Raw genomic sequence first — 13,001 nt, forward strand, 5'->3', positions numbered from 1 at the left:
ATATTTCACTGTTGACTTCATTGTATGTATATAATTTCTTTCTAATAAAAAGTGGCAGTTTAACATACTGTGTGGACATTTTTTCCTCACAGATTTGGGGGGGGTATACACAACATACCATAGTTAGGGTGGAAGGTAGTCTAGCGGTTAAGAGCGTTGGCCCAGTAACCGAAAGGTCGCTGGGTCGATTCCCTGAGCCGACTAGGTAAAAATAAAAATAGTTGACGTGTCCTTGAGCAAGGCACTTAATCCTAATTGCTCTGGATAAGTCTCTAAATTACTAAAATGTAAACGTAGGATTGTCCTTGCATGAAATATTAAAAAAACTCAATGTATTTTATTACAATTAATTACATCTCTTCTGCTTTCTTTTGGATGGGGAGTCCAAATAGTTACCACTATGCTCTGTTTAAAAAATCAAAACAAAAAAGTTAAACCTCACCAAAAAAAAAAAAAATGCACTGTCCCGTTTTGAGTAAAACAGATTTTCTGGACAGACTCAGTCATCCCAATCTGTCCATCGGTAAGATCCAGAAAATAAATATCATGCTGCAAATTTAGTGTACTATATTTTTTCTTCGTACAGTTTAACACATTTTATACAAGTACACATGATCTTACATTCTCATTTGTTTCATTTTAGGGGTTTGTCTTTCACTTAAGGTGCTGGTAATATTGGGTCACAAATTTCTCTGAAGTCTTCGGTCAAACATTCATGTAACAAGTGAGTACCCTTTGTCTATGGATGAGGCAATAAGGTCAAGTGTCCGGTCAAGCTGACAAGTCCCTCTGTCCAAAACCTTCCCTTAAAGCCCCAGTGTGGTTCCTGGCTCCCCAAAGACATTTACTCCCAACCAAACTAGAACGTCCGAACGAGTTCCATAAAAAGTCCATCTTCCCGGGTCTCGTCTGTCACGAGGAGACTACATCTCCCAGTGTGCATCAGCAATGTCATTTAACATTGATTAAAAGTCCCACTGCAGTGATCATGGCACATGACTTGTTAACGTCGCTGTGTGATTCATCTTTTTGGATTCAGTTGGTGAAGACCCTACTAAAATGGAGGTACAGCATTCTGTGGGAAGGGAAACGTCTTGAAGCAGCACTTGCGTAAAAAATAAGAAAACAAGGAGAACACAGCAGCTTTTTTTTTTTTTTTTTTATACCATTCAAACAAATCCCGCCATAGATTATCCTCCTATTTTCTTAGGTGGCATACGGAATGCAAGGATTGGTCAGAGGGAGAGAAAAAAATATATTCAATACATTTTTCATAAAAAGAATCCGACAGGATTCAAGAGACAACAAACCCAACAACGGAGTAAAGAAAAATGAAGTATTCTGCTTCTTACTTCTCGCTCCAGCACAATAAAAGTTAACGATTACTAAGATGTATTTCTGGCAAAAGTCTTGATTCCAAATAACAAAATGAGCTGAATCAACCGGTTGAGTGTGGAACATAACTGGATTTGAATGTAAATAACTTAAAAGACGAAAACAACTGCAGCACCATGAATTACAAGATCTGTATGACTCAAGTACAATATAGCAAATCTACTGTGAAGTAGTAATACATCAAATAAAAAGAGTCACGTGGAAAAAGAAAAAAAAAGAGCAGAAGAAAAATCATTGAACAGTAAAATACAGATCAAGAGTTTTCAGAAATTGGCTAAATTTGAGACACAAAACTGGAAATCATAAGGAATGATTTTTAGGCAGCTCTTATTTGCCACCCTCTGCATCTTTATAATGGATGATACACACATACGCTTTTGCTAGTATCGTTTCCCCTTTACAAACGAAACACTGCAGGACTGACCCGGCTTCTAGCCAAATCCAAAAAGTAACCTTGACAAAGTCTCTGCTGAGTTACACCTGCCATCTCAGCATTATCAAATCCGGAAACAAAACCATAGGTACGCTTCTTTAAGAACAAAAACAAAGAAAACACTTTGTACAGATAGTCACGGTTGAGTTTCACCATCTACTTAGCCAGTTTTACACAGTCTGCTCATGTCAGGGCAATTCCAAATGACACATCTTTTTTTTTGTTGAACATGTCTTTTTTCGCTTTTCATTTGATTCCTTGATGATGTTGAAGTTCCTCAATTAGCCATGTTTAGAATGCAGCAATTTATTTTCGGATAAAACAAAAAAAGACAGAAAATAAGGAGAAATCCATACAAGAAGCCAAGTCCTTTCTCCTCTTAGGTCTGTATATATCCCCTCCCCCGAGCCTAGTTTCTCCACAGGGTTTAAGATAGAAGGTACACAATTTCACACACACGCTCAAGCAAACAAACACACACACAACATCCTAAAAGCTTCCTGACTGTGTCCTTACTCCTGACCCCTGTATGGGTGGGTGCTGGAACTGACTGAGGGGTGTCCCGCGCTGTGGGTAGTGTTGGCCGGTGGAGGACGCCAGGAGCCTGGAGCCGGCCTGCAGCACTGTCTGCCCGGGGCTGCCTGGTTTCAGGCTCCGGGACGCCTGCTGCTGGCTCAGTCTGGAGGCGTGGTGGGACACCGGGTTCCCCGCAGCACCGGCGCCCAAGTCTGTTTTAGGGTTGCCGTGAGCCCTGGAGCCAGGGGTGGGAGACCCTGACAACCCGCTGTTCAAGAGGCTGGCTTTTAGGTGGCTCCCGCCACTGTACACGTGGGACCCGTCCATACTGCTGCTGCCGCTCGGCTGGTGCAGGTTGCCTCCTGGCGGTCTGGAGGCCCCACACAGCGCCGAGTCTGCAGTGGAGGTGGTTTGGTTGGGGAAGGAGGACAGGGGGTTGAGGGGCTGTTGTTGATGCTGCTGCGAGGGGTCTTGAGACAGGCCGGAAAGGGAGGACAGGCGAGAGTAGAAGCCCTGGCCTGAGGGAGGGGGAGCCGAGGGGCTGTAGGAACCACGGAATGGAGAGGACACGCTCTGCTGAAGGAAGGCTGGACTGTCCACTGTCTGCTGGTGGCTCTCCGATAAGGGGGGCTGCACCTTAGAAGGAGAAAACACACAAAATACTTCCTGACACCCTAGTACAAAACAAAACACTCAACTCTCGCAAATGACAAGGGACACCATACCTGGTGTGTGTAGACAGACGGGCTGTATCTCTGTGGGCTTTTCATGGGAGAGGCCAGGGGTACCGTCTGGATCTCATACCGGTCTGCATCTGGGATAAACATAACAGGACACAAGCTTAACAGGAGAACAGATGGTACATGCGTGCCCATTCCCCGAAACCTCGGAATCTGAAATGAATTTGGCAAATGTTGTTCCAGACTAGGCTAGATACTGTAGCTACATTTCAGACAAAAACTTAAGACGAGAAAAACCAAGATAAACCAGCCTAAACACGCCTCTATATTTCAGACTAGAGGTCTATGCTTTAGTCTAGTCTAAAATTTGGACGGGAGGACGTCTGGTCTGAATTTCCTACTACTTCATTCATGTGAATACTAGAAAAACGGGTAGTGAAAACGAGTGCAGTACCAGGGTCCTTGTCTGTAGCCGAGCAGTCCGTTCTCTTCAGCACACGGTCCATCTTGAGGGAGCCCCTCAGTACCCGCTCTAAGACACCCTGGCCCTCCCTCAGCCGCTCAACTGTCGTGGGCACCATCCTGGACCAAAGCAAAACACCAACACCGTCATGTACAGTATGTTCAGTCACACAGACACACACACAAGGGGCTTATGTAGGACTCTATAAAATCTGTACAATATATTTGTTTTTTGCCGAATCCGTGGTAGTTTTTTCCTAAACTCAGTTTAAAAAAAAAATTTAATAGGAGAACAAACAAATTGGATGTTCCAAGTCCACAACAATGCTTAAACCACATCAGGAGACCACTTTTGAGGTCTGGGGAAAAAAACAAAATAAATTTTTATTTTTGAGTGTAGTTACCCTTTAATTCAACTGCACACCAGCAAGACAAGTGAATGCTAAGTGACAGGGAACAAAGTGCTGTGAGAGGATGTGGTGCCAGTGTCTAGTCTTACCAGTGGCTGGTGCCTTCCTGAGCCCTGGACTGTTGCGGTGTTGACGGTCCAGGGGCGTGGGAGGTGGTGACGTTGTGGTGGTTATCTGGGGGGCTCACCTCCTCTATCTGGGGGATGGAGGAGTGGGTGGGGGAGGAGAAGGAGCTGTGGGGGGAGGCTGGGGGCTGCAGGTGGAAGGAACGGAGGCCTCCGGGGGACTTGGCGCTGGCACAGCTGGAGCGGGTGTCCAGGGAGCTACCCCCGGGCTCTGGGTCCCTGCTGCTCCCCTGCTTTCTCTTACGGTACTCCAGCAGAGACACCTGAGTCACCGAGGGAAAAGAACCATCCCTAGTCAGTCATATGTACAGCCTTAGTCCCATGACACACACACACACACACTACCACTGGTTGCATTGCGACACCAGTGATTACTCACCAGTACAGTATGGTCAGGGCGTCATGCATCAACTCAACTGTTAAGACGACTTACCTTGAACGCACGTTCGCTTAGACGTTATCAACGGACTGACCAAACATCCAAAATGTTACCAAACCCTGAACGGAAGAGCAACCACAGGTCACCGATCTACTACTTCTACCATCCTGGCAGTTCTATGGTGGGTCAACATCCTCGGTTGCTGTGGTTATCTGACGTGGATACAGAGGGGCAAAAATACAATACCTTGGCTGACAATTGGAACGAGTTGACTTTTGACAATAACAGACAAACAACGAAGCAATCCTGGGTAGCTTTATCACGCTCTGCCTACAGTGTCGGGACAAAACCCTGCTGAATGGCAAAGAAAATGGCTTTTTGTATCAGAGTATTGATACTGGCATCAATGTTATTACCAGAATCAGGAAGCTATCGTTTTCTAAAATGGGTTTTGTCACACACCACCATTCTGTTTTGACTTTTGAAGCCTTTGTTCTTTGTGGATAGTTAGTAACGGGCCAAAATTGAAACATCAGCACAGGCAACTTATCATTTTCAAATGAAACATCACAACACAAAGCAACCACTGCGAGGTAATAAACAAAACAGAAAAAGGGGGGAGGGGGGGGACGACAAAAACAGAACCACAGAGCACTCGCGTACGGTACATACACCCACACTCAAGAGACAAATGAGAACAGCCCGGCAGAAGGTCGTCATGAAACAGGCAGGAGACTCAAGGAGGGGACGGGGGGGAGGATGAGAGAGATGAAGGCTGGCTGAATGGACAGTCCGATATCAGGGCTACCAGGAGGCCTCACCTAGACCCTCAGGACTTGAAGAATCGCCACACAGTAGGGTCTTCGGACCCGAGGACTACTGTACTTGTTAGGGCCTTTTGATTCTGCTTGGGCCCTTAGAACAGCTTCTCGGGCTCCAAAGACTACTTTTATGGACCTTCTGATTGTCCTTGGGCCCTTAGGGGTGCCTCTTGAAGGGGTACTAGTATGGTTCTTAGATGGGCATTGGCCATACTGTTGGTATGGATCGAGGCTGGTGAAACGGGATGCGGGCACAGAGGGACAGAACTATGGATGAGATGGACCATAGACGAATGGCCAGTGAAGCCGACGCCAACAGGGCCTAGCCCAACCTCGGCAGCCTGAAGACGACACCATGAAGCATCGGGCTCGTAGCACGGCGCTCCGAGACGACGGGGTGACCATGTTTCTGATACAGAGATGTTTTGATATAATAGGTCATATTCATGTAGGTTTCTTTTGGAAAAGGGGAGTTTGGGGCAGGGCTGTGTATGCGGATGCCAAACAATATTTACATGCACACTTCTAAATGGTATGGAAATATTCACCATATTGTGTACTGTCTTGTATTCACGTCTTACTGCTATAGCCTGGTAACCTGGCTGTCCTGTCAGCAGACTAACGGTTTGCAGGTTGGCCCTCTGCCTTGGTAGAAACAGTGGAAGAAAGACTTGGCAAAGGTTTCAGGAGGAGCATAGGGGGGAGTGGGAGGGTGAGGAGAGGGTCGACAGAACACAAAACCTGTTGGGCTAGCTGCAGTAGGAAAGACAGAATACACATAGAGAGAGAGAAAATGTGTAAATCATTCTAGAAGTACGGCATTGTTGGTTTCTAAAGACATGTATGACAATTGTTACCCCACGTCTATTTTGATTTAGTTATCTCGGCGTGGAATCACTGAGCCCACTTGATCTATTTGACACAAAGTGAATGGAAAACACAAAGCAAGGAAAGACTACAATGTCCGAGTAGACATTCAGTTTCCACATACCCTACCAAACTCAAAATGACTCTTTCACCCTCAAATTTGGACATTATACCAATAAGCATGTAGGCACTTCTTCCATACTACCACTACAGACATGATCTACCTAGCATACCGCCATTTGGGAGTTTCATTTAAAACACAAATATCTTTGTTAAACAGTACAATTTCTTTGGGGGGAAAAAAAACAAAAGCAGGAAGACGTTGAGCGAGTTGGACTTGCCTTCTTTTTCTGCGGTGGGTTACTGGTGTGGTGGGGAGGGGTGCCGCTGTCTGGGTAGCCCCCGCCATAGTGCTGCTCGCCGTAGGGCGACAGAGAGCCAGGCCCTGCCTCCGCCAGAGGCCCTTGGCCACTCACGGTGCTGTAGAAGGACTCGGCCGGGGAGAAGCTGCCCTCCGATTGGCTGAGGCGCCTGTCGGTGGTGGCGGGGTTGCCCAGGTTGGCGTTGAGCGGGGAGCAGGTATAGATGAGGTTGAACTCAGTCCTGAAGCTCTGCTCTCTGGCCTGCTGGGCCGACTCGGACAAGGTGCCTGGCGCCAGGGGAGTGAGAAGGCCTGCCCCGCCCACCATTGAGGCCAGCGGCCCCTGCGTGTCGGGGGGAGGAGGCCCCGTTGCCAAGAGGAGAGAGAAGTCGTCTGACATGGCGGGCACAGGGCCATCGAGGCCCGAGGACAGGTTGGGGAACTGCAGTGCGCAACGCGGGGTGTCAACGTCCGGTTGCAGACACGGCTACAGGTGGAAGAGGAAGAAGAGGGAAACAGGGTTACGAAACCTGTGACAAAGGTTCCCTATCCGGTGACACTAAAGCTAACCCATTTAGCCCCGTCTCCAGTGCTCTCACAGTTACTCTGGGTCTGTGGGGTGAATGCCTACCTCCGGAGAGATGGACTCTGGCCTGTGCACAGGAGAGGCCTCTGGAGATGATATGTTCTGGATGGGTAGAAGAGAGACACATGAAATACCATTAGAAACAGATCGATAGCACAGTGAGAACAACTATGTCTATGCACTGTAGCGTTGTACGCAGAAATGTCATATGTTCTGGTACCCCACTGACACACGCTCAGTATGTCCTGTGTGTGTGCGCGCATGTTTGTGAGTGTATTTCTGTATGTCCTGTGTGTGTTTATCCGCCTCCTTCCAACGTACCTCAAACTGCAGTGGCGTGTTGCAGCGGCTGGTTGGCAGCGAGGGCAGTGGCGAGTAGCCAGCCATGCCGTTGGACAGCCGGCGCTCCTCGTCGCCGTAGCAACCCAGCAGCGCGGCGTAGGAGGCGGGGCTGGGCAGGGGTTGGTCCGACGGCAGCGGGGGAGTGATAGGCGACAGGGGCCGCAGCAGCAGACCGTGTTCTTCTGAGCCGGGCAGAGGCGGCGCTGCCTCCACCTCCGGGCCATATATGGACCGCCGCTTCTTGGGGGGCGCCGCCAGTTCTTTTTTTTTTTAAACGGAAAGAAAAGCAATAGCGTCAGACGATCTGCTGTGACAGGTGTCAGCGCACACCGATGAAAAAGATCTTTGTTTGGGGTTAAGTTCACTTAAAATTATGTACATGGTTGACTAATTAGGATAAAGTAAAACAATACCAGACTAATAATAGCCAAGGCTAAATATTGGCACGTCTGAGTAAGTGTGCTCGTCAACAGCAAGACTGTTATACCGGACCCGGGTTCCAAAAACGATTTCAACTATTAGAAACCTTTCAAATGCTGCAGCTGTGCTTGGCTGACCTCTTGCAATTGAACAGAAAAATAAAAAGTCCCAAAAGTGCAAACATCGTCCACCTTGAAAATGCTCAACGTATTTGAAAGACTTGGAATAGTATAAACCAGGTCTGTACTAAACTCAGCAAAAAAAAGAAACTTAACATGTGTAAATATTTGTATGAACATAAGATTCAACAACTGAGACAAACTGAACAAGTTCCACAGACATGTGACTAACAGAAACAGAATAATGTGTCCCTGAACAAAGGGGGGGGGGTCAAAAGTAACAGTCAGTATCTGGTGTGGCCACCAGCTGCATTAGGTACTGCAGTGCATCTCCTCCTCATGGACTGCACTAGATTTGCCAGTTCTTGCGGTGAGATGTTACCCCCACTCTTCCACCAAGGCACCTGCAAGTTCCCAGACATTTCTGGGGGGAACGACCCTTGCCCTCACACTCCGATCCAACATGTCCCAGACTTGCTCAATGGGATTGAGATCCGGGCTCGTCGCTGGCCATGGCAGAACACTGACATTCCTGTCTTGCAGGAAATCACGCACAGAACGAGCAGTATGGCTGGTGGCATTGTCATTCTGGAAGGTCATGTCAGGATGAGCATGCAGGAAGGGTACCACATGAAGGAGGAGGATGTCTTCCCTGTAACGCACAGTGTTGAGATTGCCTGCAATGACAACAAGCTCAGTCCGATGATGCTGTGACACACCGCCCCAGACCATGACCCTCCACATCGATCCCGCTCCAGAGTACAGGCCTCGGTGTAACGCTCATTCCTTCAACGATAAACGCGAATCCGACCATCACCCCTAGTGAGACAAAACCACGACTCGTCAGTGAAGAGCACTTTTTGCTAGTCCTGTCTGGTCCAGCGACGGTGGGTGATGTCTGGTGAGGACCTGCCTTACAACAGGCCTACAAGCCCTCAGGTAGCCTCTCTCAGCCTATTGCGGACAGTCTGAGCACTGATGGAGGGATTGTGCGTTCCTGGTGTAACTCGGGCAGTTCTTGTTGCCATCCTGTACCCGATCCTGTGCAGGTGTTGTTACACGTGGTCTGCCACAGAGGACGATCAGCTGTCCGTCCTGTCTCCCTGTAGCGCTGTCTTATGCGTCTCACAGTACGGACATATCAATTTATTGCCCTGGCCACATCTGCAGTCCTCATGCCTCCTTGCAGCATGCCTAAGGCACATTCACGCAGATGAGCAGGGACCCTGAGCATCTTTCTTCTGGTGTTCTTCAGAGTCAGAAGAAAGGCCTCTTTAGTGTCCTAAGTTTTCATAACTGTGACCTTAATTGCCTACCGTCTGTAAGCTGTTAGTGTCGTAACACCCGTTCCACAGGTGCATGTTCATTAATTGTTTATGGTTCATTGAACAAGCATGGGAAACAGTGTTTAAACCCTTTACAATGAAGATCTGTGAAGTTATTTGGATTTTTACGAATTATCTTTGAAAGACAGGGTCCTGAAAAAGGGACTTTTCTTTTTTTGCTGAGTTTAGATTACAAATCCTACTAGACTTGTTAGTAAACAGACAAAAAAAAGAAGTTTGTAGATACCGGCTTTGAAAGGGTTGGGGGTGGAGCTGCTGCTGTTACTTTGGTGGGAGGAGGTGGACTCGGTGCCGTCCTCCAGGCCTCCCGAGCAGAGCCCGCTCTCATCCTGGGCTTGTTGGATCCATCTCTGCACATAGGGGAGATACAAACAGGCATCAGACAAAATACCGGAACACTGAATATCCTTCAAACCTATGAAGGGTAGTGGACAAGTGCACACTTGGGATGCATCCACTTCTAACAGTTCTGTCCTTCTCAAGCACCCACTACACATCACATTATCCATGTACCCCTTATTCCCCCATTGACCCCAACAACTTCCACAACTCCCTCCACCGTTACCTTCTTGAAGGAGCCGTAGGTGGCGTCCACACTGACGGGCCGGCGCCGGCGCTCAGGGTTGAAAGGCGAGCCGAAGCGCACGTAGTGTTTGGGCGCTGTGCAGATGAGCGGCGAGGCCGCAAGCCCCGGCAGCATGTTGAGCGTAGTCGCCAGCACCGTGGGGTCGGTGGTGATGCGCAGTTGCCGTTCCACTGTGGGCGCCTCCTGCTGGACTACCTTGTCCAGCACTTTGTCATTCAGCCACTCCGTCACCAGATACTGGGGGAGGGGGAGATCATTATTTGCAAACAAATTCTGGAAGACTCGTTACCGCCAAATTCTAAAAGGGACTTTTTAGCGAGAAATTTGGGAATTATTTTTAACTAATTGTGGAAGAGACTTTTCAGTGCCAAATTCTACATGTGTGTATATTGGGACTATAAATGTTGTAATACAAACACAAAAAAAACTCTACAGAGTTGTCCTGGTTCATTAAATGTTTAAGAAATTATAACGATTAAATACAAAACTAGATGGTGGTTGGAAGTCAGCCCCATCCCGCTCACCTTCTTAGTCTTAGGCAGGTTGCGAAGGTTGCCCTTGTTCAGAGCACTCAGGCCTTCTCCGTCAAGGAGTTGCCCAGCTCCCAATGCTCCGTCCCCCAGCCTCAGCTCTGTCCCGGGTCCCCCCAGGGGACCCTCCTGCCCCTCGGCCACCACCGCCTGCTCCAGGGCCGCCTGCTGCAGGGCCAGGGCCTGCCGCTGGCGGCGGGCTCGCTGTGATGAGCTGGAGCGGTAGCGTGAGATGCGGCTCTTGGGCCGTGGCTTGGAGGAGCGGGCCGGGGGAGGCTTGGGGGGCGCCGCGAGAGGGGCCAGGAGGGGTGCAGTACACACCAGGGCCTTGTCTGTGTCAGCTGCTAAGGAGGGTTCCTGGAGAGAGAGATTCTGTTAGGGTGGGGGGGCAATATTGAAATTGGAAAATTGGTCACAAAGTTCAAAGAGAGAATGTGGCGGTAAGGGGGATGAAAGTCTGACTCACGGTGACGTAGGTGGCACGGCGGGTGCTTATCCCCACCCCTGCTTGGTGGGCCGCGGCGTTAACCCCCGTGGGGTTCCCTCCGCTCCCCTCTACAGGCTCCAGGCCCTCCTGTTTAAACTCGTCTATGCCCCCTGCGCTGGGCGTCCTCTTCTACAGACAGAGAGAGTGGGTTACGAACTGCAGACTTACACTATGATTTGATAGTGACAGTGGGTTGGTTGGTGCCACAGGAATTATGTGGCACATACCGGTCTACTGGAGATGAGGACTCCGTTCTCGTTCAGCTCTTCCTCCTCTCCTTCCTCCAACTTCACCCCATCTAGGAGTCCCTCCTGTAACACACATTACTTTGTGATTGCGAAATGGCGCATTCATTTTCATTACACAGTGCACACACCCCTGTGTGTCTCTGTAGGAAAGCACCACATGAGTTGTAAAATCCTCTACAACCCACCCACCCCGTCTCTATACGTACACACATACGTCTTTGCACCAAGACAAACACACACCTCTGTGTCACTGTTGCCCAGGCTGACGTTGCCCAGGCTGACGTTGCCCAGGCTGACGTTGCCCTGCAGCGTCTCCCGGACCTCGCCACTCTCCTCGGGCGGCTGGTTACTGTCATCTGACATCCCGAATGGTCCCTTGCCGCCACCTGGCCCCTCCATCTCTCTCCGCTGGGCCTTCCGCCGCCGCGTCTCGGCCCCCGTGGGTGCCGGGGGTTGGGAGGGCGGGGGCAACGACCCTGTGGCGTGGCAGAGCAGGGTTTCGCGCGGGCTCAGGTTGTGCTTCAGCACAGGGCAGTTCTGCTGGTTGCCCTTGTAGCAGGCACAGTCCACCTTGTAGTTACTGCAATAACAATAAAATTATTTTTCGAGTGCTTTTCTAAAACCCAGATCTGATACTTTAGGGTCGAGATAGAGAAGAGCAAAACCGTACATTGTGCTGATATGAAAAAGGCTTTACAGATATACTTGATTGACACTGACCAGCTATTGAACTCGTAGTCAAAGCCGATGGTGACCTCGGCGTCCTTGATGATTTGCGTGACGGCGTAGATACAGAGGTGGATCATGCCATCGGCGATCATATGCCGAACCTGGAGGGGACAGAAGACATTATCTTTTAGCTTGGCTAGGACTGTACCCACTTCCCCCCTAGAACAGGGGTCTCCAACCTTTTCCAGCATGAGAGCAACGTAAAAATAAATAAATGAAACATGTCACAAGCTACTCATTTTTTCCTAGCTTTCAAATAGTCACATTCTTCTCTTCTCCTCTCCCCTGCAACTCTTCCCCGGGTCCTTACTGTACAAGAGAAAGCAGTGCCCTGTTTTCTATCAATATACCTGGTAAAATAATGGTTAATGAAAAACTAAGGGGGCACTTTCAAATCTGTGATGTATTATAAAATTGTGTTTTACTCACTTGTATTTTTCCTGGTTTTAGATTTTAGTATTTCACTCTCAAAATGACAATTGTTCATAGAGGAACAACAAAATTGGATGTTCCGAGTCAATGGTTAAATCATATCAGAAGACAATTTTTTTGTTTAGGTCTGGAAGAAAACGACCAAATTGATTAAGTGTAATTCCCCTTTAATTGCACATCTAGCGAGTGAGGAAAGTGCCGTCTAATGTGCCGGTCTAGTGATGGCTCTGTACTGCTGCTGCTCATTTCAAGGCAAAGTTCGCAAATAACAATAGATACTCATGATATACTTCTACCAGGTAAGCCTACAATGCAGTTAACACTTCATTGAGAAGGTTTTGGGGAAAGCACCAGACAAACAGGGGCAACTTTTCTGGAAATTAATTGGCAGATATTGTTTTAGGTTTGGCTTTTTAAGCCAATGGGTGGCTAACCAGGGGTGGGATAATGTCAGTGTTGCGTTGATTAGATAGTAGCTTGCGGTGTCTGATACTTGTGAGATTGGTTTATGAAAGTTTGCGATGGAACACATGGAAAATTGCATTTAGGCCTACTTTCAGAATTGTTTGATCGACCTGTTGGAGACTCCTGCTCCAGAAGGGTGCGTCTCAATAGGCGTACACCTCCTCCTCTCCCTATCTCTTTTCCTTCATCTATGCTGATGTAAGAGCCCAGGAAAGGTGAGAGCTAAATTCACCTGGTCTGACATTTCAAATGAGTAAAGTGA

General features: G+C 48.5%; 1 protein-coding gene across 3 annotated transcripts in view; it reads right to left on the bottom strand.

Annotated features, from left to right (window-relative positions):
- Nucleotides 1-1,144: 1,144 nt before the first annotated feature.
- Nucleotides 1,145-13,001, bottom strand: part of LOC120064304 (histone-lysine N-methyltransferase SETD5-like) — a 50,717-nt gene continuing 38,860 nt past the window's right edge. For 2 of the 3 annotated variants that reach the window (XM_039014801.1, XM_039014784.1), the window contains exons 10-23: nt 11,834-11,943; nt 11,354-11,693; nt 11,093-11,176; nt 10,845-10,994; nt 10,373-10,735; nt 9,828-10,085; nt 9,489-9,612; nt 7,357-7,637; nt 7,081-7,137; nt 6,430-6,936; nt 3,986-4,284; nt 3,479-3,606; nt 3,070-3,158; nt 1,145-2,980 (exon numbers count right to left, since the gene is read on the bottom strand). In XM_039014801.1, the coding sequence (XP_038870729.1) occupies nt 2,318-2,980; nt 3,070-3,158; nt 3,479-3,606; nt 3,986-4,284; nt 6,430-6,936; nt 7,081-7,137; nt 7,357-7,637; nt 9,489-9,612; nt 9,828-10,085; nt 10,373-10,735; nt 10,845-10,994; nt 11,093-11,176; nt 11,354-11,693; nt 11,834-11,943 (3,453 nt within the window). In that variant the 3' untranslated portion in view covers nt 1,145-2,317. The remainder of the gene's footprint in view (nt 2,981-3,069; nt 3,159-3,478; nt 3,607-3,985; nt 4,285-6,429; nt 6,937-7,080; nt 7,138-7,356; nt 7,638-9,488; nt 9,613-9,827; nt 10,086-10,372; nt 10,736-10,844; nt 10,995-11,092; nt 11,177-11,353; nt 11,694-11,833; nt 11,944-13,001) is intronic. The other variant, XM_039014793.1, reaches the window with a different exon arrangement.

This window comes from Salvelinus namaycush, chromosome 2 (assembly GCF_016432855.1).
Source record: "Salvelinus namaycush isolate Seneca chromosome 2, SaNama_1.0, whole genome shotgun sequence".
NCBI classification, from domain to species: domain Eukaryota; kingdom Metazoa; phylum Chordata; class Actinopteri; order Salmoniformes; family Salmonidae; genus Salvelinus; species Salvelinus namaycush.